Source organism: Ailuropoda melanoleuca, chromosome 1 (genome assembly GCF_002007445.2).
Source record: "Ailuropoda melanoleuca isolate Jingjing chromosome 1, ASM200744v2, whole genome shotgun sequence".
In the NCBI taxonomy this organism is placed as follows: domain Eukaryota; kingdom Metazoa; phylum Chordata; class Mammalia; order Carnivora; family Ursidae; genus Ailuropoda; species Ailuropoda melanoleuca.
This window is the reverse complement of record NC_048218.1, coordinates 123,717,044-123,744,158: the sequence shown is the minus strand read 5'-3', so window position 1 is coordinate 123,744,158 and position 27,115 is coordinate 123,717,044. Positions and strand designations below refer to the sequence as shown.

General features: G+C 39.3%; 1 protein-coding gene across 8 annotated transcripts in view; it reads left to right on the top strand.

Moving 5' to 3' along the window:
- The window catches only part of NME8 (NME/NM23 family member 8), a 64,516-nt gene that overhangs the window by 15,119 nt on the left and 22,282 nt on the right, over nucleotides 1-27,115 (top strand). For 6 of the 8 annotated variants that reach the window (XR_004627105.1, XM_034666123.1, XM_034666117.1 and 3 more), the window contains 9 exons: nucleotides 44-110; nucleotides 980-1,053; nucleotides 3,865-3,957; nucleotides 5,056-5,240; nucleotides 12,734-12,909; nucleotides 20,388-20,532; nucleotides 21,178-21,285; nucleotides 23,748-23,899; nucleotides 26,099-26,243. Coding sequence is in view for 7 of the 8 variants with exons in the window: in XM_034666123.1 (XP_034522014.1) it covers nucleotides 44-110; nucleotides 980-1,053; nucleotides 3,865-3,957; nucleotides 5,056-5,240; nucleotides 12,734-12,909; nucleotides 20,388-20,532; nucleotides 21,178-21,285; nucleotides 23,748-23,899; nucleotides 26,099-26,243 (1,145 nt within the window). In the remaining variant the exon portion in view is untranslated. The remainder of the gene's footprint in view (nucleotides 1-43; nucleotides 111-979; nucleotides 1,054-3,864; nucleotides 3,958-5,055; nucleotides 5,241-12,733; nucleotides 12,910-20,387; nucleotides 20,533-21,177; nucleotides 21,286-23,747; nucleotides 23,900-26,098; nucleotides 26,244-27,115) is intronic. The other 2 variants (XM_034666133.1, XM_034666142.1) reach the window with 2 other exon arrangements.

Genomic DNA, 27,115 nt, shown 5'->3' with positions numbered 1-27,115 from the left:
TCATATTAAAAATATAACTTTTATTTGCATTTCTCTTCCACAGTATCATGAAATTGTGTTTGTAGACCCAGATGCGGATGATGGTGGGGAAGCACCCAGTGAGAGTGTCGGTAGGTGAACTTCCTTCAGAGTCATGGCAAGGCATTTGTGTTCATGAATGTTAAGTAGAGCAGTAGTTGCAGGAGCAGACAAGCTGCTGGTGACCTCAATGTTATTGATAAGGGACTGGTAGGATAATACTAGATTCAGTTATTAACAAGGAAAACTGTTTTGCTCTGCTTGCCTTCCCTTTGGTCTCTGTGCCTGCAGCCTTCAGAGGTTACCCAGGACCAGGGGTTCCTGTCCCCTGTGACTAACTGGACAGCAGCCTCCTCTTATTTCATCCTTCATCATCTTCCAAAACCTTGTGAAAATAATTTCTCCCTCAATGACCCACCTGCCGGTTTACTTTACAGTTAACAATTTCCCTCCTGGATTGTCTGTGTAGGCGTGTGAGTGTGCGTTCATACTTTGGAGGGCACAGAAACAGTGTGCTCAGCGAGCTGTCGTGCACTAAAAGCTCATCATAAGAATGTGTAGATAAATGTAGATAAATCTCTAGGTGGTGAAATCCATCAATCTGCTGTGCTTGCTTGCATTGAAACTCTACTCATCAGTGATACTAGCTTGATGGATCATGGGTGTGATTTTAATGCATGTGAATTATATTAAAATAACTAGTGCCCACCTAACTTTTCTTTTTTTTTTTTTGCCTGTGGACCACCAATTTTTGTGACTCTTTCTCCTGCATGCAAATATAGGAACTGCGCTTAGATTCTGAGGAGAAAACTCTTTGGTAGTTGGAATGTCGTAATAACAACAAAGCTGTCGATGGACAAAAACTCACTGAACATTAATAATTTACATTTCTTATTGCCAGATCCTTCATTATCTAGACTTTGTGCCGAGAAAATGAAGTTCTCCTATTTTTTTCCCCTAGATCAATTCTACATTATTGCTATTATCAAACCCGATGCTGTGATTAGCAGAAAATCTCAAGAGATTAGACAAAATGTAAGTGATATTTCCCCACAATACTTTAAATTAATGGCAACATAACAACCTCTTAACTGTCAATTTGGAGACAGGCTTATCATTTAGAGTGAAGTGGAACATAACGAATTTCTGGTGCTAGGTGAAAGGCTTTGGAGAAAGCATTTGGAGAAAGGCTTGGAATATTTTGTCTTGACAAAAGTTAGACCTACTCACCCATCTTGATTTAAAGAACTCTGCTCTACCAGCATCCAGTGGAAATGATAAAAATTACAGTTCTTATATTGGATCATAACAAATGTTCTCCCTGTTTGGTTACTAACAACGGAAATTTGTTGTAAGCTCACATTGGCTTGTTTTGTTTTCTGTATGTTGGGTCCTTTTTATTTTTTATTTTTAGTTTTTAGTTTTTTGCATTTAAAAAATTTTTTATTTAAATTCAATTTATTTAGTTACTTATTTTGTATTATGATGTGTTAGTCACCATACAGTACTTCATTAGGTAGAGTAAAGGAAGCATTTAATGTTTTGCTTTAGAGCTAAAATAAATCTTTGTGAGAGGAAAACTGCATTCTCGTGCAAAAGTCAGCAGACTTTTCCTATGAAGGGCCAGAGAGTAACTGTTTCTAGGTTTGTGGGGCATATGATCTCTGTCACCACTGCCGAGTTCTGCCATCACATTGAGAAAGTGGCCGGAGGTACTAGGTCAATGAATGGGCGTGGCCGCGCTCCAATAAGCAGGTGGCAGGCCAGATGTTGACTGCAGGCTGTACTTTGCTGACTCCTTAACAATGACTTTCTGTACAATGGAATATTACTTAACCATCAGAAAGAACGATTACCTAACATTTGCAGCAATATGGACGGGACTGGAAGAGATTATGTTAAGTGAAATAAGTCAAGCAGAGAAAGACAATTATCATATGGTTTCACTCATTTATGGAACATAAGAAATAGCAGGGAGATCGGTAGGAGAAAGAAGGGAAGAATGAAAGGGGAGTAAATAGAAGGGGGAATGAACCACGAGAGACTGTGGACTCTGGGAAACAAACTGAGGGTTTCAGAGGGGAGGGGGGTGGGGACTGGGATAGGCCAGTGATGGGTATTAAGGAGGGCACGTATTGCATGGAGCACTGGGTATTATATGCAAACAATGAATCATGGAACACTACATCAAAAACTAAGGATGTACTGTGTGGTGACTAACGTAACGTAATAAAAAATTTAAAAAAAAGCAAAAACAAACAAAAAAACCCCCAATGACTTTGTGTTGACACAGCAGCAGTAAATTGAAATTTGAAAGAATGCCACCTGGGGACTAAAGGAGGTCACCTAGGGAGCTACCAGGAGGGGTTGGCCATCTCCTGATGAACTTCCCATCATGCACTTTCTTTAGCTATAGCAACATTATCACTGATTACGAGAAGGTCGATAGTCCATGGTCATGGGATGTATGAGCTCTTCCATTTGTGCATTGATTTAATAATATCACTCTCTCAGGATAGCCCTTTTCTTCCAGATTTTGGTGCATACGTGGGGGGGTGGCATCAAACTGTACCCCCATCCCCCACAGGTTGCTTATACTTTATAAAGCTTAAAAAGTAATATCACATAGTAATGGTTTACTGTTCCTTATTCGAGTATGTTTTAATTAGCTAGGACAATAAGGTTTTCAAAGTTATATAGTTCTTTTAGTTGGGGCAATACTATTAATCATAAATTCATCTTGATTTTTTTTTGTTTTTTAATTTTTACTTATTTATTTTTAATTAAAAAACTTATTTGTATGGACATAGAAAATAACATTTCAGAGATATAAATTATGAATATCTCCTAAATACCTCACCTCTCTGGAATACGGTAAAGGGCTAATAGCAAACAGGACAAAAAAACTGAGAGAATGTTTTGAATAGAAAAAAATGAACACACTACTAGGAAAACTTATCAAGTTTAAATAGTGATTGCTTAGATTTTACTTTCTGTTGTCAGGCACTAAGTAATGTAACAAAGACATGATTTGAGTGTTTAGAAATTATTCAAATTGGACTGTCAGTGAGGAGAGGTGTCAGAAATATGTAAGTAGTGTTCTGCCGTATCAAAGGACCAGTGGAACCAGTACAGTGTTTACGTTCATAATAGAAGCAGAAGGTACCAGGGCTGGATACTCCCATCAGACTGTAATTACTGAGTTGCTTTGAACCTGGATTATACTTTTATTACATTGTTTAGTACCTCATTATCCTTGGCATAATTTGCTTCAGACTTCTCTTTGTTACATTTTACTATGCTTGAATGACATGCAAACTGGATTTATCATTAAAATAAGTTTTTTTTTTTTAAGACAAAGCATGGCTAAATCTTAAATTCTAACCTTCCCCATAGTTTGGATAGCTTTTTGCTATGAAGTGTAAAATATACTGGATTATGAGTTACAGCCTTAACAAAGGAAAGCCTTTTAAAAAATAACGTTAAACCAATTTTGAAGATACATGGTTAAAAGTGCTTATAAATGTATGTCTTTGTGAATGATTCAGAAAGCATGATATTGTCCCTTGGAATTTAGTTTTGGGGCAAGTCACTTAAATAATAGAAATACTGCAGGGTCTCTGGTTCAAGCCTTGAAAACTTACAGACCAGGAGGCATGACAAGGGCCTTCTTTGTTTATGTAGTTTGGATGCTCTTCAGACCTAGTGCCCTATGGGTCGTGCTGAGGTCTTTATCTGAAATGCGTTCAAATCTGGTGGGTTTGTTAAACACAGGAAAGAAATGTCCTTGACTTGTCTTTCATGTGCTCCCCGCATGTCTGGATCCGCGTCACTCTCTCCCCGAAGATTATCAAGGCAGGCTTTGTCATAGAGATCGAGGAGAAGAGAGCACTCACTGAACGACAAGTCAGGGACTTCTATTATCGGATAGCAGACCAGGTAAGGAAGTTAGAAACAAACCACAAAAAGCCGCTGTGTTTTCAAGTGCAGTGGATTCCTCTAAGTTTGGAACCCTCCTTTTAGAAAAGCAAATGAATAAGTCTGACCAGCCAGATGAGCTCCTGTTGTCCTGTTGTCCCTGTTGGCGTCCAGATGGTGGTAATGCCAAAGAAGGCAACGACGGGGAAGTCTCCAGTAGGAGCAGTGGCTAGCTGAGCAAGACTGGATGGTCCGGTTGTACTTAGTTGGAATGAAGCTCTGTTCAACCTACGTGCTCTCAGACTCCCTGCATCAGCCTCTGGAAGTGAATATCCAGGCCTTTCCTATAGATTTTATCCCAGGCTGAAGGCTCCTTGTCATAAGCCTCATGGGGCGCTTCAATCCTTTCATTACCTAAAGACCCACATCCCAAGCTATTTTCTCTTCTGCCTGGGGGAGTATAAGAAAGGCAGTGGCTTGGGGGCCAGAAGACATAGCTTCTGGAAATCTCCTGCCCAGTCTGGTAGCCATCAGCTATGTGTGGCTATTTGAATTTAAATTCATTAAAATCAAATCAAGTAAATTGAGAGTCTCAGGTTGCACTGGCCACATTTCAAGGGCTCAGTAGCTGCCCGTGGCTATACGTGTTGGAGAGCCCAGAGGAATGTTTGTCATCAGAGAAAGTTCTAGTGAATGGCACTATGTCAGCCGGCTGGAACACTCAAACCGCCTCTCTTGGACCCAGGGAAAGGTTGGACCCGCTGCCTCGGCATCCCTTGGGGACTTTTGAGACAGTCCAATTCCATAGCCCCTCAACCTCCTGAGTCATGAACTCTGGGATTGGACTTTCTAAATCTGTGTTTTAAAAAGCCCGGCAGATGATTTGGAAGCATCCTGAAGTTTGAGGATGGTTATTAGACCACCTTTAAGATCAATCCCTGTGAGCTGCGAACTTCCATCCTTCAAATATGTGTCTGTTCACTGAGGGCTGATAGAGCTCACGCTCCCTTGCCTAGTGGTTGGGAAGGGGACGATGTTGCCGGAGTGGGAGAATGGCTGTCTTTTTAGTCTATCTATTTCAGAAGCCTGAAGTAAGCAGTTTATCATCTTATTTTGTAGCCTGACTTTGAAGATTTTGTCCATTTTATGACCGGTGGCCTGAGCCATATTCTAGTCCTGTCTCAGGGAACTGAGGAAGAGCCTGCCCTGGAAGAAACTGAGCCCAATCCTGAGATGGAAGCTAAGGGAATCTATGAGGATCACAATGCAGGGGTCACAACTCCAATGATGAAGAAGAGGGACAGGTAGTTCGAGACCAGGAAACTTACCACTATACGTTGTGTTAGTAGGTAATGAAGTGTAACGTCCAAGTAGCTCAAAATCTAAGAAAGCACATTTTTTAAAGATTTTATTTATTTATTTAAGAGAGAGAGAGAGAGCACAGAGGGAGAGGGAGAAGCAGACTCCCCGCTGAGCAGGGAGCCTGTTGTGGGACTCAGTCCCAGGACGCTGGGATCAGGACCTGAGCCCAAGGCAGACTCTTAACCGACTGGGTCCCCAGGGGCCCCCGAGAACACACGTTTTTATGTTGGAGCTACAAGTATTTCTTCTAGCCAATCTAAAAAACCATATATACAGCAAAGCTGGAATTTGCCTGAAAGTTTATGTCATGAGGATTAGAAAGGGAAAAACGTGCCCTGTTTGTCTCTCGAAAGCCGTACACCAGCCTGGCCTCCCAGCCTCGGGCCCCAGGGGTAGGTTGGGAGCATGTGTAGTTCCTGCCAGGGCTCTCTCCTCTCCCGTCTCCCCACATGCACTCCCACCTGCCCTGTGTCCTACACACATGGGGTGTACTCTCTCCCCTTGTTCACTTTAGGCAGTTAGGGGTTATAAATTGCTAAGAACTAAATGGTGGTATATTTTCACTATGGGTTTTTAAATATTTGAAAATGAATATAAGTACTAGACACAGTGTTGGTTTTAGGCACTGCCATTTGTGCCTTTTATTCCTTGGAAGACTCAGAAAGTCCAGTTGACCACAAGAGACATCAGAGCTATGCCAGAAACAAAGGTGGCTGAGCAGGACCCTGCCGAGAGGAGCCAAGTCCTGAGATTCCCTGACGTGTCTCTTCCCGTTGGACAGCGTGTCTTCGTTGCATTTTCTGGCAGGCCATCTCCAGAACTTTCTTTGTTGTCTTATTAATGTGTGTCGTGGCTTTTCTTGAGTGTCATACGTTTTAGGTAGCAGGGTGACCCTATGGTCATTAGTGCCAAGTTTTACGTGGGATCGAGGGGCTTATAGTTAAGTCAACTGCCGACAAAGGGCTTTGTGAACAGTAGTATTTCATTTTACAGTGTTAAGGGGGAATGGTAGTCAGTGGTCAGAGGGAAGGTTTGGGTGGGGAGAGTTGCACTCAGAAAGATACCAGACTTCATAGCAGAACTTTCAAGCTATTAAGGTGTTCCGTGAAGCACTCATTGACGCAGCTGGCGTAAGAGAAGTCAGCTTTCCGCTGTGCCGTCGTTCGGGTGAGTCAGCCTCACTTTGAAAAGCAGTCGTCTCCAGTCGTTGAATACCGACACAATAAGATGAACAGTTTAGGCCTTTGGCGGGGTGGGGGTGGAGTGAGATGTGTTCATCTTGCTTCGGAAAAGTCTGCAGTGTTTTCTTTCCGAACTTAGAGATTCCATGTGCCTTTGGCCCGTGTTTATTGTGAGCCGCGGCCGCAGGCAGGCAGTGTGGAGGAGTGGGGAACGTGTTTGTCTGGGAATCCGTTTTCACAGCTCGTGTTCTGGGGGGAGAGCATAACAGGTGCTGTGCACTCCTACTGTCATCTTTTAAGTAAACCCAGAACCCAAAGGATCAAGGACAAAAGCTCTCATGAGTGATTTACACGTCTGTTCACTTTCTTTCTTTATGGCTACCTCTCCCCCACCCCAAAGCCTCCTCATCTTCCCCTCCGGGTGGTGGTGGGGCTGGTGGGTGAGGAAGAAAGGAAATTAAAAGGAGGGCAATTAGACTGAGAGCGGTAGGTGGCTCCTCCTGTGAACATGAGCGGAGCTCCCCTCCTTGGTCAGGGTGATTGTCCCCACAGAGAAAAACTCACATGTGAACCCACATGGTCTGGGAGAACTTTCTGCATGTCAGCAGTAGCCCACTGGGCCCAGTGGCTGGCAGGAAGGCGGAACCAGGAAAACAGGACACAGGCATTCAGTTTTCATCCAGCTCCCAAATTTGTTCATGATGGTTTTTTATTACAGTCTGTTGTCTGTTTGCATGTGTGTCTTCTTAATCAGCCTGTGTATTAAGAGCTCAAAAGTCAGAGTTGTTTATCTTTGCTTTTCAGTCATTCTACAGAAGAGGAAGTTGTGGCTCTCTTAGCTACATTGTCCAGAGTCAGATAAGTAGTTACTGGCAGTCTTCACTCACTCCCTCATTCATTCTTTTATGCATCCTTCCATTTATCTAGTATTTATTAAGGTCCTACTATGTGCCAAGTCCTGAGGATACAAAGATGGGAGGAAATGAAATGATCTCTAAGGTCCCTTTCAGCTCCAAATCTTTATGACTGAGTGAAGATGTTAGTTCCTACATCCTATAATATATTGTATTTCTCTTTCCATACAAAGTGTCTATTCTATTCTTGGTAACCTATTTATGTCTGTACATGTCATAACTATAGAGAGCAAATTTTTCTTTTATAAAACTCTCATTTAAGTTGAAGATAATAGATAAAATTCCTAAAATAACCTTTAAAAGTGTTTCTGGGATCAGAGCAGTCTGCTCCCATCTCCAGACCTTTCTTGCCTCTCTGGAATCAAAAGGAACCTGTGCTCATAAGCATCTGGCCATAGGTGAGACCTGGAGTTCTGTTGGTCCAGAACTAAGGAGAAGAGAAGGACGGTGTGGTGCTTTCTCCACTGACAGCTTGGTCAGTGCCAGAGCTCAGTCACACGGGACGAGAACCCAGGGACAGCCACCAGTCTTGGGAAGAACAAACAGACTTGTGACTCCCCAGGGCCAGGTTGATACTGGCCTTCGCTGGGCCTTCCTGACACCTGCCCCCTCTGCCAGAAGCCCAAGATGGAGCTGAACAGGATTAACAAAATTGCCTGCCTTTGAGAACCAGCTCTGTGAGGTCTCTTACCATTTGTTCCCACAAGGGAATGACAGCCTCCTCGCTTATAGTCCAGAGGCCATTTTTGCCTTTCAACTATAGGGTTTCCAACACCTAACATACCAAAATCCAGATGTAAGGCCCGACAAATCAACCAAGAAAAAAGACTATCTACCTCAGGGACCCTAGCAGCCAGAGAAAGGAAGATCTACACAAAAGTCAAAAACATAAGCCCAGCAAAAAAGAACTGCTAGGGCTGGAAAAATCTTTAAGTAAACTAATAGTAATAGTACTACTACTAATAATGCTTGAGATTCAAGTGCTACGCACACATAAAAAGAGACCTTCAAATCTGAACTATAAAATTGTGATTTCAACTCTAAATTCAGTGGAGAATTGGACAGTGTGATAGTCATTTGAGACTCGAATTAATGACTTGGAAAATCGGATGAAAGAAATAGCTTACAGTCTAGAAATAGAATGAGACAGACGTTGTGAGAGCAAGACAGTAAGCCATGTGGAGAATATACTGGGAAAGCCAATGTGCTAGTAAGAGAAATTCCATACAGAGAAGAAAGAACAGATGAACAAGCTATAATTCGAAGAAGAATAGGGAAAAAAATTCCCTGAAATGAAGAAATGCATGCATCTGCCAGTTGAAGGGGCTTACAGTGGCCCAGCCTCAACTGATGTACCGAAACACAGACTCGGGAATATCCTGGGAAAGAACACTGTATGCCATTTCCAGAGAACAGGCAGTGATGTGCTCAGTATGTTGGAAACCCCAAGCAGACAATTTTCTTAACACCCCTCTCCTCTATATGATAATATTATTTTTAGTACTAGTTATTGAACAAGGCAAATAATAATGGCCAGGAAAAAGCATAAATAGTGAAAATTGTCCTTTGTGAAACATATAAGCAAAAAAATAACAATGAATATTCTAATACTAAAAATGAAACAAGTGATAGGTTAATACTGTTCAGTTATACTAATGTGTTTTCTTAAAAAAAATTCATACATACGTATTTTAGTCTATCAGAAATAAAGTGCAAATTTTGTTTGTAAGCCTTAAATTTTGAAGATTTGTCAATGGCATTCTCAAAATGGATCTTTACTGTATATTCATGTTTAATAGAGATACATAAAATTCCTATTTCACAATAAATTCCAGAAATTGCATTCTGCCAATAGCTTTGTCATTTTAGAATTGATTCTTACATGTGGAATACAAGCTAGAGTACACTGTTTATTAAAGATAAGTAATAAAAATATGCCAACTTGAAGCCTACACATATATTATTAAAATTTAACACCACAGGAATTATTTAGAATGTAGACAAAAGATTTTTTTCAAGGAGGAGTAATTTATCACTAACATTGTTTAGAATCGTTGGTGCATGGTGATGCTAAAAAAAACAGCCCAACTTTTAGTTCAAAATTGGTTTAAGGGGCGCCTGGGTGGCTCAGATGGTTGAGTGCTGCCTTCGGCTCAGGTCATGATCTCTAGGTCCTGGGATTGAGCCCCACATGGGGGTCCCAGCTGGCTCAGCAGGGAGCCTGCTTCTCCTCCTCTCTCTGCCTCTCCCCCTGCTTGTGTGCTGTCTCTGTCTCTCTCTCTCAAATGAATAAATGAAATCTTAAAAAAAAATTAAATTGGTTTAAAATTTGTTAGAGACAGTGCATCCCCCAGTGATTTGCACTTTAAATGATCCCCTTCCACCAACTGCATGTTTGGCAGCAGCTGAGAACAAGTTCCTTACAAGGGAAAAATCTCTGACTGGCATGGAACTTGTCATCAGACTGCTGATGAGAGGAACAGCAGACCCCCTGCCTCTTAATGAAGCCAGGATATCCTTTACCTGGAGAAACAAAGGAAGATGCTCAAGGACATGCTTAGGAATATATCACCTGAAAAATATTTGAGGGAAGCCTTGACCAAACAAGAAATGAAAAGAGACCCTTCAATATGAGGGGGAAAAGGGAAGGGAAACAGTTCTCCTCAGAGAGGAGAGAGGAAAGCTGAAATGAAGTAACAGTATTTTAAGGTTCTTTTTCGGGTTTACAGAAGTGGGGACGGATGGGATGTTAGAGCTAATGTAAGAAATATTTGGAACATGTGTGTTTGGTTACGGAAGCAGGTAGAAGGCAGTGAACATTAGTGCAGTGGATAAGTATAATAGAACCTCTCCATTCACAGGGGAAAACATGGAATGGATAGCAACTTGCTCAGACCAGCAAAATAAGGGAAAGAAAAAAAGAAGAAAGTACAATTTAAAATAAATAGTGTGTGTGTGTATGTGTGTGTGTGTGTGTGTGTGTGTGTGTGTATAGTGAGGTGGAAGGAAGGTAGTTAAGTATATGGCTGTTATACTAAATATGAAAAGGTTAAATACCCATTAAGCACAGAGATTACAAGGTTAAGGTAAAAAAAAAAAAACTACCTTAAAAACCGGTATAGTAACAATGGATCATCAATGGGTACTAAAACATTGCATGAAAAATATATACAGTTTCAAATAGTGTCCTCACAGATTTCTTTTTATCTGCAAAGTGGAAATTGTAGCTTTCCAGTGGAGAAAACAGGAAGACACCACTTTAACCACGTTAATACCATAAACAATGGGAAACACTTAAATCATGTACATCATATTGTGATGTAGGAAGGATACAGCATCACTTACATAATATTCCTGCCAAAGATTCGTACCCTGAAATTAATAGGAAACTTCGGGTCCATCCAATAGTTTGAAACCATCCTAAATGAAGAACAGTCTGCAAAACAGCTAACCTGGACTCTTCAAAATGTCAGTATCATGAAAGATGAAAAGGCTGAGGCCTTGTTAGAGATGAAAGGAGACTAGGGAATAGGACAACCAGGATTAGGAAAAATTACTATTGATGGGACAGTATTGTAAGATTGGTGAAATTTGAATATCAACTATGAGATAAGTTTTATATCAATGTAAACTTTCCTGAAATATTTAGGAGGGTGAATGTTTAAAATATCTGCAGCCTGCTCTTAAATGTTTCAGTCAACATACACACACACACATACACACGCAACACACACACACACACACACTCAGGGCGGGAGGGGGAATGAGAGGGACAGAGAAGAAATGTGACAAAATCTAGAATTCATTATCCTTATCTTGCAACTTTTCTGTTCATTGAATTTTTTTCAAAATGAAAACTTTCAAAGACTGTGCTCATCTATATTCTGTTCAAAAGAAACACACAAGAAAATTAAAATAAAAATAAAGGGATGGCAAAATATATATAGCCAGGCAAAATAAAGTATTAGAATTGAACATTAAGAGTGCTAGACTGGAGCGCCTGGGTGGCGCAGTCGCTTGAGCTTCTGACTCTTGGCTTCAGCTCAGGTCATGATCTTAGGGTTCTGGGATTGAGCCCCGTGTAGGGCTCTATGCTCAGCGTGGAGTCTGCTTGAGATCCTCTTCTTCTGCCCCTTCCCCCATGAGCTCTCTCTCAATCTCTCTCCTGAAATAAATAAATAAATAAATCTTGAAAAAAAAGTGCTAAACTTAATAAAGGACATGATGTCGAAATCAACATTTATGAAGATAGTCTAAAAGTGCCCTGATTATATATACAATATAAATATACATAGCCTTAAATCCCACAAATACCTTTTCTTTTTTACAAAGAAAGCCTTAATGCATTTTTTAAAATTAAGGTTTCACCACACACATTTGCAGATTATAATCCAATAAAATTGGAAATAATAAAGAGATGACTAAAACATCTTGCATTTGTGCTCTTGCATAACCCTTGACTCAATGACAACCTTAAAAGGAAAAGTAGAAACTGCCTGGAAAGCCTTATATAAAGGAAAGAAAAAAAAAAAAATTTTTTTTTTTAAGAGAGGGAGAGAGGTTGGGAGGGGCAAAGGGAGAGGGAGAGAAATAATTTTTTATTATTTAAATTCAATTAACAGAGTGTATTATTAGTTTCAGAGGTAGAGTTCAGTGATTCATCGTTCCATCCACGTCGTTGCAAATGGCAAGATTTCTTTTTTTTTTTTTAATGGCTGAGTAGTATTTCGTGGTATATATATATACCACATCTTCTTTACCCATTCATCAGTTGATGGACTTCTGGGCTCTTTCCATAGTTTGACTATTGTGGACATGGCTGCTATAAACATTGGGGTGCAGGAGCCCCTTCAGATCATTACATGTGTATCTTTGGGGTAAATACCCAGGAGTGCAAATTGTTGGGTCATAGGGTAGGGGAGAGAGAGAATCTTAAGCAGGCTCCATGCCCAGCCTAGAGCCTGATGTGGGGCTTGATTTCACAACTCTGAGATCATGACCTGAGCCAAAATCAAGAATCAGGCGCTTAACCCACTGATGAAGATACCCCAAGAAAAACACTTTTAACTGTATTTTATGTTGGTCTTCTTTATCCTCCCATAAAGTCAAGCATACATGATTTCATGTAATTGATTTTTGGATTGGTTCAACAAAAAGTTGACTTAAATACATACTCTTTGATTTGACAGAAAAATGCAACTTATTGTCTATGACATTCAGTTTTTATTTGTTTTATTAAACCACAAAATATTTGTGAACTTATTACCAGTTTTAATTTTCTGGCATGGTTATTAAGCTTCGGTTTATAATAATCTTAAATTATATTTTGGATTTCTACAGCTTACAAGAATATCTGGAAAGACAACATATATCTCAGTTTTGTGATATTGAAGAGAATATAACTGATGTTAACCACTTTATTGATATGTTCTTCCCTGATTTTAAAAGTATGAAAAACCTGAAATTAGAAAAGATCCTGGCATTACTTCGACCAGCTCTCTTTCAAGAAAAGAAAGGTAAGAAATAAATACAAATACACCCTCGTATGTTTACATTGAAAGATATTTTAAAATTTAACATTGAAGAAAAAGAACCCATTTCTTCATGTATGATATTCAGAAGATTAAAATGAGGGGTGCCTGACTGGCTCAGTCTGTGGACCGTGTGACTCTTGGTCTCAGGGTCGTGAGTTTGAGCCCCATTTTGGGAGTAGAGCTTACTTTAAAAAAAAAAAAAGAGAGAGATTGCGTAAAGTGCCTGGCACCTAAAGGGTGCTAGTTATTTTTAACTTTTTCCCATATTCACATAGCAGAGAGACTATGACAGAGTAGGAATACAGACCATAAGTTCACACTATTGATTCTTTTTTATAGCTGGTATATGGAAATACATTTGATACGTGTATATTGACCTTATATTCTTTGACTTGCTGAACTCACTTAGTTCTAGAAGCGTTGGTGTAATTTCCTTGGGAATTTCTATGCAGACCAGGGTTTCTCAACTTCAGACCTACTTCCATCTGGGGCTAGATAATTCTTTCTGGAAAGAGGTATATCTGGAGCACCTGGGTGGCTCAGTCAGTTAAGTGACCACTCTTGATTTTGACTCAGGTCATGACCTCAGGGTTTTGAGATTGAGCCCTGCCTCGGGATCTGTGCTGGGCGTGGAGCCTGCTTAAGGTTCTCTTTCTCCCTCTGCCTGCCCCCGCCACCCCGTCAAAAAAAGAGGCAGTATCGTGTGCATTGTAAAATGTTTATAACATCCTCGGCCTCTACTCGCTACATGACAATAGCATTCTCCACACCCCCAGTGTGACAAGCAAAACTATCTCCAGACATTGTCATATGTACCCTTGCAGGACAAAATGTCAGGCTGAGAGCTGGTGATGTAAACAATAAGTATCAGCTGCAAATTGAGATAGTTTTACCTTTTTCTTTCAAGTTGGTATACCTTTTATTTCTTTTACTTGCCTCATTGAACTGCTAGAACTTCCTGTAGGAAGCTGATGAGGAAAAGTGACATGCTTGCTTTGTTCTTGACCTTGTAGCAAAAGCATTCAGTCTTTTTTTTTTTTTTTTAAAGATTTTATTTATTTATTTGACACAGAGAGAGACAGCCAGCAAGAGAGGGAACACAAGCAGGGGGAGTGGGAGAGGAAGAAGCAGGCTTCCAGCGGAGGAGCCTGATGTGGGGCTCGATCCCAGAATGCTGGGATCACGCCCTGAGCCAAAGGCAGACGCTTAACGACTGCGCCATCGAGGCGCCCCAGCATTCAGTCTTTTAAAATTAAGTATGATATTAGCTCTATAGACCTTTCTTTAAATTTTTAAAAATCTGACCTATTTCTAATTGGGGAGTTTTTAAAAAAATCATCAATAGATATTGTATTTTCACAATTTTTTTCCATATCTACTGTTATGATTATGTTTTATTTTCTTGAGTTTGATAATATGGCAGTTGCTTTGACTTTTGAATATTGGACCCATCTTGCATCCCCAGATAAGCCACTTTGGTTATACATTGTTCTTTTTACATATATCTGGACTTACTATTTTGTTGCCTTTTGTGTCTATATTCATGAGAAATATTAGTTGTTTCCTTTTCTTGTAAGTCTTTATCTGGTTTTGGTGTCAGGGTAATGCAGGCCTTATAAAATGAGATGAGAAGAAGGTACCCCTATGTCTCTGAAGAAATAGTGTATAATTCACATTACATCTTTCTTAAATGTTTATTAGAATTTACCAATGAAACTATCTGGGCCTAGAGTTTTCTTCTTTGGAATGTTTTAGTTTTGTATTGTTTGCCTTCTTAGACCTTTTAAGATATGGATATATTTTTTAAATGAATAGACCATATTTTAGAACAGTTTTAGATTTACAGAAAAATTAAGACAGATAGTAGTTTCCATATGCCTGTGCCCCCCAACAGTTTCTCCTGTTAACATCTTATATTATGGTGTTACATTTTTATAATTAATGAAACAGTATTGAAATGTTACTAACTAAAAAGTTCATAGTTTACAATAATGTTTGCTCTTTGTTTTGTACATTTTATGGGGTTTAACAAATGCCTAATTCATGTATCCCCTTTGCAGTATCTGACAGAATAGAATCACTGCCCTAAAGATCCCCTCTGCTTCCTCGACTCATCCCTCTCTTCCTCCCTCCTAACTCTTGGCAATCACTGATTTTTTTGCTGTCTCTATAGTTTGCTTTTCCTAGAATGTCATATAGTTGGAATCATAGAGTATGTAGCTTTTCAGACTGATTTCTTTCACTTGACAATATGCATTTAAGGTTCCTCCATGTCTTTTGCCGATATTTTCTTGATAGCTCATTTTCTGTTATCACTGAATAATTTTCCCATTGTATGAATGTACTTAGGTTTATCCAGTTACCTCTTGAAAGGCATCTTGGTTGCTTCCAGTTTTTAGCTACTATGGATAAAGATGCTATAGGCATTCATATGCAGTGTGTGTGTGTGTGTGTGTGTGTGTGTGTGTGTGTAGACATAAGTTTTCAGCTCAGTTGGCTAAATACCTAGGAGCATGATTACTGGATTTTATGGTTAAACTATGTTTAGCTTTGTAAGAAACTTCCAGATGCCTTTCGAAGTGGTTCTATCATTTTCCATTCCAAACAGCAATAAGTGAGAATTCCTGTTGCTCTACGTCCTTGTCAACATTTGGTATTTTAGACTTTTTTTTCCTGTTCTACTAGGTATATAATGGTATTTCATTGTTGTCTTAATTTCCAGTTCCCTAATGACATATGCTGAGCATCACCTCATATGCTAGTTTGCTATCTGTACATCATCTTTGGTGAGGTGTCTCTTCAGATCTTATGCCCATTTCTTAATTGAGTTGTTCGTCTACTTATTATTGAGTTATAAGAGTTCTTTGTAAATTTCAAATATAATCCTTTATATAAATATGGTTTGCAAAAATGTTTCCAGGTTTTGGGCTCTGTGGTTTTTTTTTTTTTTTTTTTTAGCAGTCTTTTTCACAGAAAAGTTTTTATTTTTAATATAGTCCAACTTACCAGTTTTTTGTTTTGGCTTCGTCTTTTAGTGTTGTATCTAAAAACTCATTTCCAAATCCAACATCACCTAGATTTTCTCATCTGTTATCTTCTAGAAAGTTTATAATTTTGTGTTTTAAATTTAGGTCCATAATCCTTTTGAGCTAATTTTTGTGAAAGGGGTAAGGTCTGTCGGGAGTAATTTTTTTTGCCTCATTGCTCCAGTGCCATTTGTTGAAAAGACGGTCGTTGCTCCCCTGCATTGCCTTTGCTTATTTGTCATAGATCAGTTGAGTATATTTGTGTGGGTTTTTTTCTGGGTTCTCTGTTATGTTTCATGGATCTCTGTGTCTGTTTTTCACCAGTTCTATGCTGTCTTGATTACTATAGCTTTATATAGTAAGGTAGTATCAGTCCTCCAACGTGGTTCTTCTCCTCCAATATTGAGTTGACTATTCTGGGTCTTTTGCCATTCTTTATAAATTTTAGAATCGGTAGAACTGACATCTTAACAATATTGAGCCTTCCTATCCATGAACAATGCCTATGTCCACATTTATTTAAATCTCTGATCCCTTTAACTAGTTTTGTAGTTTTGTCTGTTTATCTATCCATCCATCTATGTTTTTATTTAAATTCCAGTGAGTTAACATACAGTGTAATGTCAGTTTCAGGTGAATCAACACTTTCATACAGCACCTGGTGCTCATCACAATAAGCACATTCCTTAATCTCCATCACCCATTGGTCCCACCCTCCCACTCTTCTCCCCTCTGGTAACCATCAGTCTGTTCTCTACAGTTAAGAGTCTGTTTCTTGGTTTGCCTCTCTTCCCCCCCCCGCCGCCATGATCATTTGATTGTTTCTTAAATTCCACATATGGGTGAAATCATATGGTATTTGTCTTTCTCTGACTGACTATTCCTTATTTAGACCCTATATAGATTTTTTTGGATTTCTACCCATGTATTTCATTTTTTGTGTGCTTTTGTAAATGGAATTGGTTTAAGTTTCAAATTCCAATGTTCATTGCTGGTATATAGGAAAGTAATTGACTTCTGTATATTAATTTTAACCTGCAGCTTTACTATAGTGGTCTCTTATTGTTTCCAGGAGTTTTGTTGTTACTGTTTCTTTGGGATTTTCCACATAGACATTGATTTCACCTGTAAACAAAGACAGTTTTATTTTCTCCTTCCAAATCTATATACTTTTATTTCCTTTTCCTGTGTTATTTCACTAGCTAGGTTTTCCAGGATGATGTCAGATTGGAGTGGCAGGAGGGGATATCATTGCCTTCTTTCCAGTCTTAGAGACAGAGGATCCAGTTTCTCTCCATTAAGTATGACGTTAGCAATAGGATTTTTGTACATGTTCTTTAGTAAGTTGAGGAACCCTCTATTCCTAGTTTACTGAGAGTTTTAATCATGAATGGTTGTTGGAGGGGTGCCTGGGTAGCTCAGTCAGTTAAGTGCCTGCCTTCTGCTCAGGTCATGATCCCAGGGACCTGGGATCGAGCCCCAGGGTGGGCTCCCTGCTCAGAGCGGAGTCTGCTTCTCCCTTTCCCTCTGCCTCTCCCCCTGCTTGTACTCTCTCTCTCTCTGTCAAATAAGTAAATAAATAAAATCTTAAAAAAAAATGAATGGTTGTTGGATTTGTCTTATGCTTTTTCTGTTATCTGTTGATAGGATCATATTATTTTTCTTCTTTAGTGTATTAATGTGCAAATTATGTTCATTGGTTTTCAAATGTTGAACCAGCCTTGTATGCCTGGAACAAATCCTGCTTTGCTGTAGTGTATACTTTTTTATACATTGTTAGATTTGATTGATAATATTTTGTTGAGATTTTTTTCTGTAGTTCATGAGATTGTCTTATGTGAGAGCTGGTGCCTATTTCTACTCCCCACCCTTTTCCAGCACTTCTAAGAATACTTGAAATATGCAACAGACACGTTCTGGCTAATCCATTTCCTAACACTCTTACTACCAAGTCCCTAGAAAAGAACATCCCATTGATAAGAAGTATCAAGCATTAAATTCATAGATGATATATGAGAATGGAAACTGCTGTCTTCAGTATGAGTTGGTAGATGGCTGTTGCCTCATTCATATTGGGTAGAGATGTCAGAGGCATTTGCACTTGGGGCCTGACTGGCCTCTATTGGATACCGCCTCAGGCAGTCTTCCTGGTTCTTTCATATGTCCAGAAGCCTCAGATCAGTGCATCACCTCCAAGAGCTCTGTCACGTAAGGCGAATCCTCAGACCAAAGCTTTCTGTGCAACTTTGAAATCAGACCCCCTCACACCTTTTATTCATAATAGAAGAGAAAGAGGTGAAAACATGATTCTTTTTCATTGTTTTCATCTCTTCTGGGACTGGTATAGTCCTCTTCTCTCAATTTGCATCTGTCTAGCCTGTCAGAATCATTTCCATTATCATTTTAAGTCTCTCTTTTCCAGTGAGCACAGAGTATCATCATCTTTTCAAAAATCCATCCTGACAGTCTTTATCTTCTAATCGCTATGTTTACACCATTTACATTAAATGTCATTTTTGTAAATTTTGGAATCGTCTATTCTGTTTTCTCTTTCCTGCCATCTTTTAGAGTTTAAATACTCATTTAGTATACCATTTTATTTATTGATTTCTTAATTATGCGTGTTTTGTCCATTTCTTTTAGTGGCTGTGCTATGAGTTAAAATATATGCGCGTAACTTTAAAACTATTTAGAGTTAATATTTTACCACTTCACTTTACAGCCCCCTATTATCCTTCTCCCCTTCCCCCACCCCTTGTAGTCACCATGTCCACTACATCTACATAAAATGACTACTCCACCAGACTATACTCTGTAATTTTTTGCTTTTCAACAGTGATGAATTTTTTATAAACTTCAGAGGAGGAAAATATTTTATTGTATTCACCCAGATATTTACTGTTGTCTTCTATTCCTTTCTGGAGTTCCAAGTGTTCCCCTGATACCATTTCCCTTCCTCCCAACGAACTTTTGTGCTTTTTTAGAGCAGGTCTGCCGGCAACAAATTCAGTTGGTTTTCTTTCATCAAAGAACGTATTTATTTTCATTCCTGAAGGATGTTTGTACTGATATTGAATTCTGGTTTGCCAGTTCTTTTCCTTTAACACTTTAAAAATGCTGTGCCACTGCCTCCTGGCTTTAATTGGTATCTAATGAAAAATCCAGAGTCATTCAAAGCATTTTTTCCTTATAGGTAATGTACCTTTTTATTTGTTTATTTATTTGGGGGTTGCTTTCAAGATATTTTTCTTATCTTTGATTTTTAGCAGTTTTATTATTATGTGTATATGTATACTTTTTAAAAAAAGATTTATTTATTTGAGAGAGAGAGAGAATGAGTGGGAGGGGCCGAGGGAGAGGGAGAGAGAATCTCAAGCAGACTCCACACTGAGTGTGGAGCCCAACACGGGGCTCGATCCCAGGACCCCAAGATCTCAACCTGAGCAGAAACCAAGAGTTGAATTCTCAACCAACTGAGCCACCGAGGTGCCCCTGAGTATACTTTTCTCTGAGCTTGTCTTTGACATTGGGGTTCCTTAAACTTCTTGAATCTATAAATTTATATCTTTCACAGGATTTGAGGAATTTTCCACCATTATTTCTTTAAATTATTTTTTTCTGTGCCAACACTTACTCCACTCCATCTGGGATTCCAGGGTATAGTATTTAGATATTTGACATTGTCTCACAGGTTCCTGAGGCTTTGGCCACTTTTAAATTTGTTTTCTGTGTGTAGTTCTTTTTTTTTTTTTTTTGAAAGATTTTATTTATTTATTTGGCAGAGACAGAGACAGCCAGCGAGAGAGGGAACACAAGCAGGGGGAGTGGGAGAGGAAGAAGCAGGCTTCCAGCAGAGGAGCCTGATGTGGGGCTCGATCCCATAACGCCGGGATCACGCCCTGAGCCGAAGGCAGACGCTTAACCGCTGTGCCACCCAAGTGCCCCTCTGTGTGTAGTTCTAATTGGACCATTTCAATTGTGTTAGCTTTAAAACGGAATTCCANCCATAACGCCGGGATCACGCCCTGAGCCGAAGGCAGACGCTTAACCGCTGTGCCACCCAGGTGCCCCTCTGTGTGTAGTTCTAATTGGACCATTTCAATTGTGTTAGCTTTAAAACGGAATTCCGTGATTTCCTTGTTGGCATTCAGCCCATCCAGTGAATATTTTATTTCAGTCGTAATGTTTTTCAGTTTTACACACTTTGTATGTGTATGATTCCTATGTAATGAAAAAGTGGAAATAGCATCATAAATCATAATTTGGTATGTTCAGAATATTTTTCACCTTAAAACCTTATAAGCTATTTTTGCAAACTTCTAAATTTCAGATGAGGATGAAGTGCGTTATATGCCTTCATAATAATACATTCTGTATGATATGTATAGCCAATAATCTATCGATTTAACACTTGTTATGTGACTTTTTATTTAGAGGATGTTTTGAAGATTATTGAAGATGAAGGCTTTAAAATACTGATGCAAAGACAAATTGTATTATCAGAAGAGGAAGCACAAACACTGTGCAAGGAATATGAAAATGAAGATTATTTTGAAAAGCTTATCGAAAAAATGACCAGGTAAAGTAGATTTCAGGTTTAGAAGGCACAGTCTGATTTAGGTCTTCTTTCAGCCCTGCCTTGGTCAAGTTTCCACACCTCTCAGTTCCATAAACGTGTGCTGAATCTACTTCTTTGCCAGCCTCACTCCTGTCTCAAGTCTCTGCTCCACTGTCCACCTTCTCGCATCTGCCTGGAATGGTACCAGAGCAATGGCAAGGCCTGGGTGAAGTTGCTGGAGTCCTCTGAGTCAAATGCCAGAAATCCAAGCAGAGAACATAATGACTCCCAAGGGTTTTGGTAATCCTTAAGACCCCTAGTCTTTGGAAAAGAATGAGGTACTAGAAAACTAACAGGTTTCCAGAAGAGTAAGTGAAATAGCAGGTGTGACAGAACTCCAGCAAGGGTATATAAATCAGCAGGAATCTGGGAACAAAATAGGAACCGATCAATCAGAACCAAGGCCCTTCTCTTCCCTTCCTTAATCTGCTTCCATCCTTTCATAAGGTGTTCAGTATGCTCTCGAGAGTACAGCAATGGAAATTCATCTTAGACTCTTGAAAAAAGGATTATCTTGACAAGTTTTTAGTCTGTTTAACAAATGTACTTGTATTATCTATATACAGTTAACTAGTGAGCCATATTTTTTGTTTCTTTTTCCAACAGTGGTCCATCTCTAGCCCTTGTTTTAGTAAGAGACCATGGTTTACAACACTGGAGAGAGTTAATTGGACCAGGTAGTGTTGAAAAAGCCAAAGAATATCTTCCAGAGAGGTAGGATTCATGTCATGGGCCCCAGCCTTTTTTCATGGGAGACATTTTAGTTTCTTTTTGGATGTGGGTACAGGAACCACAGCTCTAGACCAAGGGAGGCTCTCAGGAAAACTTCTTTTCCTGATTATGACCAGAGGCCAAGCCTGGTGGCAGCCTGAGTAAGGCCAAGGCTTTGCAGAAGAAGGTTGTGGGATACGTGGTGTGAAATGGGGAAGTAAGTGGTGGGTACCAAGCCAAAAGACCATCTCCTAGCCTTGGTAGGAATTGATTCAGGAGAAGAAAGGCCTCTCCCTTCAAGTGAGCAAGAACAGAGCAGCTCTGTCAGATCCAGCAAGCTTGACGTACATGTTGGTAGAATAAATAACAATACTAATGAAGTATCACACACAAACTTTGAAATGTTTTCTTTTGGGTAGGATATCTGGAACCTGACTTGTTCTGGACGTGGACACATTTTACCCCTTATTTAGCGCTACAGTTACCATAAAGGATAATAGGGGTTGGACGGTCTGTAAGCGGTATGAGCAGAGTGCCATAGAGCCTGTTAATGAAGTGTAGCATAGAATGCAAGGCATGGCATCTGGGACAGGAATTCCTATCAACCCAAGGCTTGTAGCCACACTGTTCGGGAAATTATGGTTTCAAGTGTGGAGGTAGTGAGCAGCACAGAGACATTTCTCCAGGTGAAGGCACTCAGTGTCTGCCCCTCTCTACCTCACTATTACAGTGAAGATTCCAACCAGAGCCCTTATGATCCCTATGTTGCTACGAGTTCACAGCTCATCTTGACTGCTATTTTTTATTGGGTCCCCCTTCTTCAGTTTCCTTGGCTCTACCCAGTTCTTTTGGGGTTGCTTTTGAAATAACCCAGCAGAGCTCTGCCCTTCCCCGCACTTGGGTATCAAATTCTGCGCTGCATTGCTAAATCTGAAATATGGTCACTTGCATAAAGGAGAATCACAGCAACGCCTCATTCTCATCACCTACTCACTCTATCCCATCCTTTCCCTCCACACACACTCTCCCCGATAATCACGTCTAACAGTGCTGCGGAGGGGCTGCTTGTAGTTCTCTCCACTGAGCAGAGTAAGTGCTGGTGATAACCTTCACTGTGCAAATCCCCCACCCCTGGCAATCACAAGCTCCAGGGGTCTTGGGCTAGAAGGGTCTTCAAATCAGAGATGTGAGAACTGCCAAGGGTCAAGTGGGAAGGTCAAATTGGATCAGGCAAAAAGGAAATCTGAATGTATCAGCAAAAGCAACGAGGTAAGAAGGGGATCTAAGGAGAGAAAGCCAAGTTATCGGTGAAGTCAGTTCATTAACAGGAGAGGACATTATTCACTATGGGGGGATTTTGTGGGCTGGAAGTTCAGAACTATGTGTAAAGGGCAGAAAATGATATAAGCAGAGAGTATATCCTCTACTAAAATATATGTAGATAAAGAGATGGGGGAAAAAGGGCTGTTGAAAAAACCATCAAGGAACAACAGTTGATTTAGGACGAGTATGTGTTCATCTATCGTAGGGGAAGCAGAACCAGGATAAACTGCCTAACCCGGGGGCGCCTGGGTGGCTCGGTTGGTTAAGTGTCTGCCTCTTGGTTTCAGCTCAGGTCCTGATCTCAGGGTCATAGGATCAAGCCCCACAGAGGGCTCTGCACGCAGCGGGGAGTTTGCTTGAGATTCTCTCTCTCCTTCCCCTTCTGCCCCTCCCCCTACTCACACACTCTCTTAATAAATAAGTAAATAAAATCTTAAACAAAACAAAACAAAAACCTGCCTAACCCAACATGTCCAGTACCATCAACCTCATTCCTGTCTCTTTACCCGTAGCCATCCTGTCTGTTCCTCTCTTATCTCTGTACTTGCTCTGCTGGAGGGCTCCATGGCAGTGTCTCCTGGATTCAGTGTTTGTAATTTGGGGTCTTTGGTATACAGTCAGATGCCATCTCTAGTGCTTGATAATATTTAGTGATGAAGGAAGGGAAAGGAATATTTATTGAGAGTGTAATATGTACCATATATTTCAAATTTATCATCTGATTACATCCTCAAAATCTCCTTCCAGAGCAGCTTTATTACTTATATTTGACACAACTAAAGCACAGAGAAGTTAAGTAATTGCCCAGTGACACATAGCTAGCAAGCAGTGCGATCAGCAGTCTATGGTCTGTGCTTCCTCCCTGCACCAAGGTACCATTCCTTCTTTCAGAGTTATCTGTCAATAGTCACATCATGATTATTTCAGTGTTCATGTTCTTTCTTCCTAATGTCTCTTAAACTTCCTTGTAAGGAAGGAGTGTACTCCAAGCCACTCTATAATTATTGCCTTTTGCACAGTGTCCAGATCCGGAATGAGTGGCTTGATGACTTTTGGACAATTTATATAGTGTTCTGTTCTGTTAGTTTATAACTACATTATGTTACGCTCTAACAGTGCTTAACTTGACTTCTTTTTTAAAGTTTATGCGTACGATTTGCAATGGAAGATTTACCCATCAACCAGTTGTATGGAAGTGACTCATTAGAAGCAGCCCGGAGGGAAATACAATATTTCTTTCCTCCTCAAAACACTTTAGCACTGCTTAAACCTCATGTCACACAGGAACAAAGAGGTAAATATTTAGAAATAAAAATCAGTGTGTCCATTTCCTTCAGATTTTGTGAAAACTTTCAAACTATGGAAAAGCTAGAAGAATAATTCAACAGATGCCCACATCCCTCAATCTAGATTTAAGAGTGAACTTTTGTCATATTTGCTCTCTTGCCCTACTTCCTTCTTCCTTCTCTCTGTCTCTCTTGTAATCAAAATGAAACTGAATTTTGTTGAAATCCTTTTCAGAATTGATGGAGATGACAATGTTTTTCTCCATAGATATGTTAATAGGAAAGATCATGTTCATGATATTTCTAATATCGAGCCATTCTTCCTTTCCTATATGGACTTCACTTAGTCTTGAGGTATTTTTCAAATGTGCTTTTGATTCTATTTGCTTGTATTTTATTTGGGATTTTCTGTGTTGAGACAGTGAGATTCGTCTGTCCTTTTCATTTTTTGTGCAAGGTTTAGATAACAGTGTAATACTTCATAAAAAAATGTACATGTCTTCATTTGCAGTACTCTGGAGGAGTTTAAGCGGCAGTGGGGTTGGTATTTGAAGATTTGGTAGAGTTTTCCTGTGAAAACATCTGGGCCTATTATCTTTTTTGTGGGATAATTCTTTGACCACTTTCTCTGTGGAGAAAGTCTTCTATGGAAATCGATCTATTTAAACTTTTTACCTCCACTATAGTTAATTAGAGTTAATTTTGCTAAGTTGTATTTTCCTAGGAAATTACCCGTTTCATCTGTATAGAGTTCACGTTCTTTTGTTGTCATGTTTAGTTTCCCCATTTTCAATGGTTATTTCCACCCTGCCATTTCTTCATTTGTTGTCTTTCAAACAAACAGAATTTGATTTATTTATGAGTTTTATTTCCTGTTTTTAAACTCATTACTTTGTTTTTTAAGAAAAAATTTTGCCTTTGATTCTCTAGTAGTTTTTTAAAATGTTCTTCTAGCTTTTTAAATTTAATTCATTTATTTTCATTATTTTTGTTAATATAAATTTTTGAAGTTATATGTTTTCCTCGTTTACTGCTTTAATTTCTTCTGATTACCCCATAGATTTTAATGCATAGAGTTTTCATTAACATTATTTTTTATTTATTTTATTTATATATATATTTATTATTTTTATTTTATTTTTATTTTTTAAGAAATTCTGCACTCTTCTTTCTCTATTTGTCTGCTTGGTGATATCTTATTTTTTCTGTACTGAATGCAATGATTTTTTATTTATTTTATTTATGTATATTTATTATTTTTATTTTATTTTTATTTTTTAAGAAATTCTGCACTCTTCTCTCTCTATTTGTCTGCTTGGTGATATCTTATTTTTTCTGTACTGAATGCAATGATTGGCCTTTCTGGAAGTCATCTCTGACCTTCCCAGAGAGTTAATAGTTTACTTGCCTGTGGTTCCAAGAACCTTTTACATTGCTCTTTATAATAATGACCACCTTTTTAAGCTGTGTTTCTAGTCCAGGCCCTCTGAGCAGACAAGATCTGGAAGAAGTGTTTAATGTTCCATTCATATTTGTTCCCACAGCGCCTCTCATAGGGCAGATCCTGGCTGCCACCTTGATAGGAGGAGAAGTCCAGCCTTCTTCAGGCTTTCTATTAGTTACGCTCAAGGTCGACCTTAGAGACCAGCATGGCATCAGAGCACTTCTAAATGCTTTTGATCTGGACCAAAGAAAAAACTGTTTTACCAGAAAGCTCCTAATTCCTCATTTGGTTCACTGAATGTAGCCTTTAAAGTATAGGCTGTTGCGAGATTTTGATGAGATTTACTTTAATTCCCTCAAATAGTGCCTTGCTACTTCAGGGAGAAGTGTTCAGATGGGCTCTCCCTTTTCAATCCAGATCTAGTAAGGCCTTCTTCCTTGACATTTGCAGCATGGAGATGAAAACATGTCTTCAACTTGCAGCCCAGAGGCACACCCCTCCCACCCTCCTTATCATCTATGAGACGTTTCTGGTGGGTTCTGGAAAGGTGCATCTCAGAGACTGAACATCTGCATTAATACATTGATGTTGCTCTGAATGTCGATCTGATGCGTTTCAATTCAATTTAGTTTAGCATAGTTCTAGCTTTTTAAGCCACAGTATGCAAGTAAAATGATTACTTTCCTTAGTTATTTCAGTCTACTTGAATATGGAACAAAAGTGGAGGCACTCTACAAGATTACCAAATATCTGTTTTCCCTAGAGGAGATCTTGGAACTTATTAGAAAGACTGGATTTGAAATAACACAGATGAAGGAAATACTCCTAAATGAAGAAGCAGCAGAAAAAATTTATTCAAAAATAACAGGAAAAGACTTTTATCAAGATGTATTAGAAGTGTTATCTGAGTAAGTTTCTGATATATAGTTCTTTGCATTATAAGAGTAGTAAATATTCATTATAGAAACTGAAAAATACAAAATATAATAAAAAAAATTCCATTCATTTGGCAAAAATTAACAAGACAGGAAACAACAAATATTGGCGAGGATGTGGAGAAAGGGCAACCCTCTTACACTGTCGGTGGGAATGCAAGCTGGTACAGCCACTTTGGAAAACAGTGTAGAGGTCCCTCAAGATGTTAAGAATAGAGCTACTCTACGACCCAGCAATTGCACTACTAGGTATTTACCCCAAAGATACAGCTGTAGTGAAAAGAAGGGGCACCTGCACCCCAATGTTCATAGCAGCAATATCCACAATAGCTAAACTGTGGAAGGAGCCAAGATGCCCTTCAACGGACGAATGGATAAAGAAGATGTGGTCCATGTATACAATGGAATATTACTCAGCCATCAGAAAGGATGAATACCCACCATTTGCATTGACATGGATGGAACTAGAGGGGATTATGCTAAGTGAAATAAGTCAAGCAGAGAAAGACAGTTATCATATGGTTCACTTACATGTGGAACATAAGGAATAGCATGGAGGACATTAGGTTAAGGAAGGGAAAAATGAAGGGGGGAAATCAGAGGGGGAGATGAACCATGAGAGACTATGGACTCCGGGAAAGAAACTGAGGGTTTCAGAGGGGAGGGGGGATGGCTTAGCCTGGTGTTGGGTATTAAGGAGGGCACGTATTGCAAGGAGCACTGGGTGTTATATGCAAACAATGAATCATGGAACACTACATCAAAAACTAATGATGTGCTGTATGGTGACTAGCATAACATTTAAAAAAACCTCTGAAAGAGAACTAAACACATTCTTAAAAGAA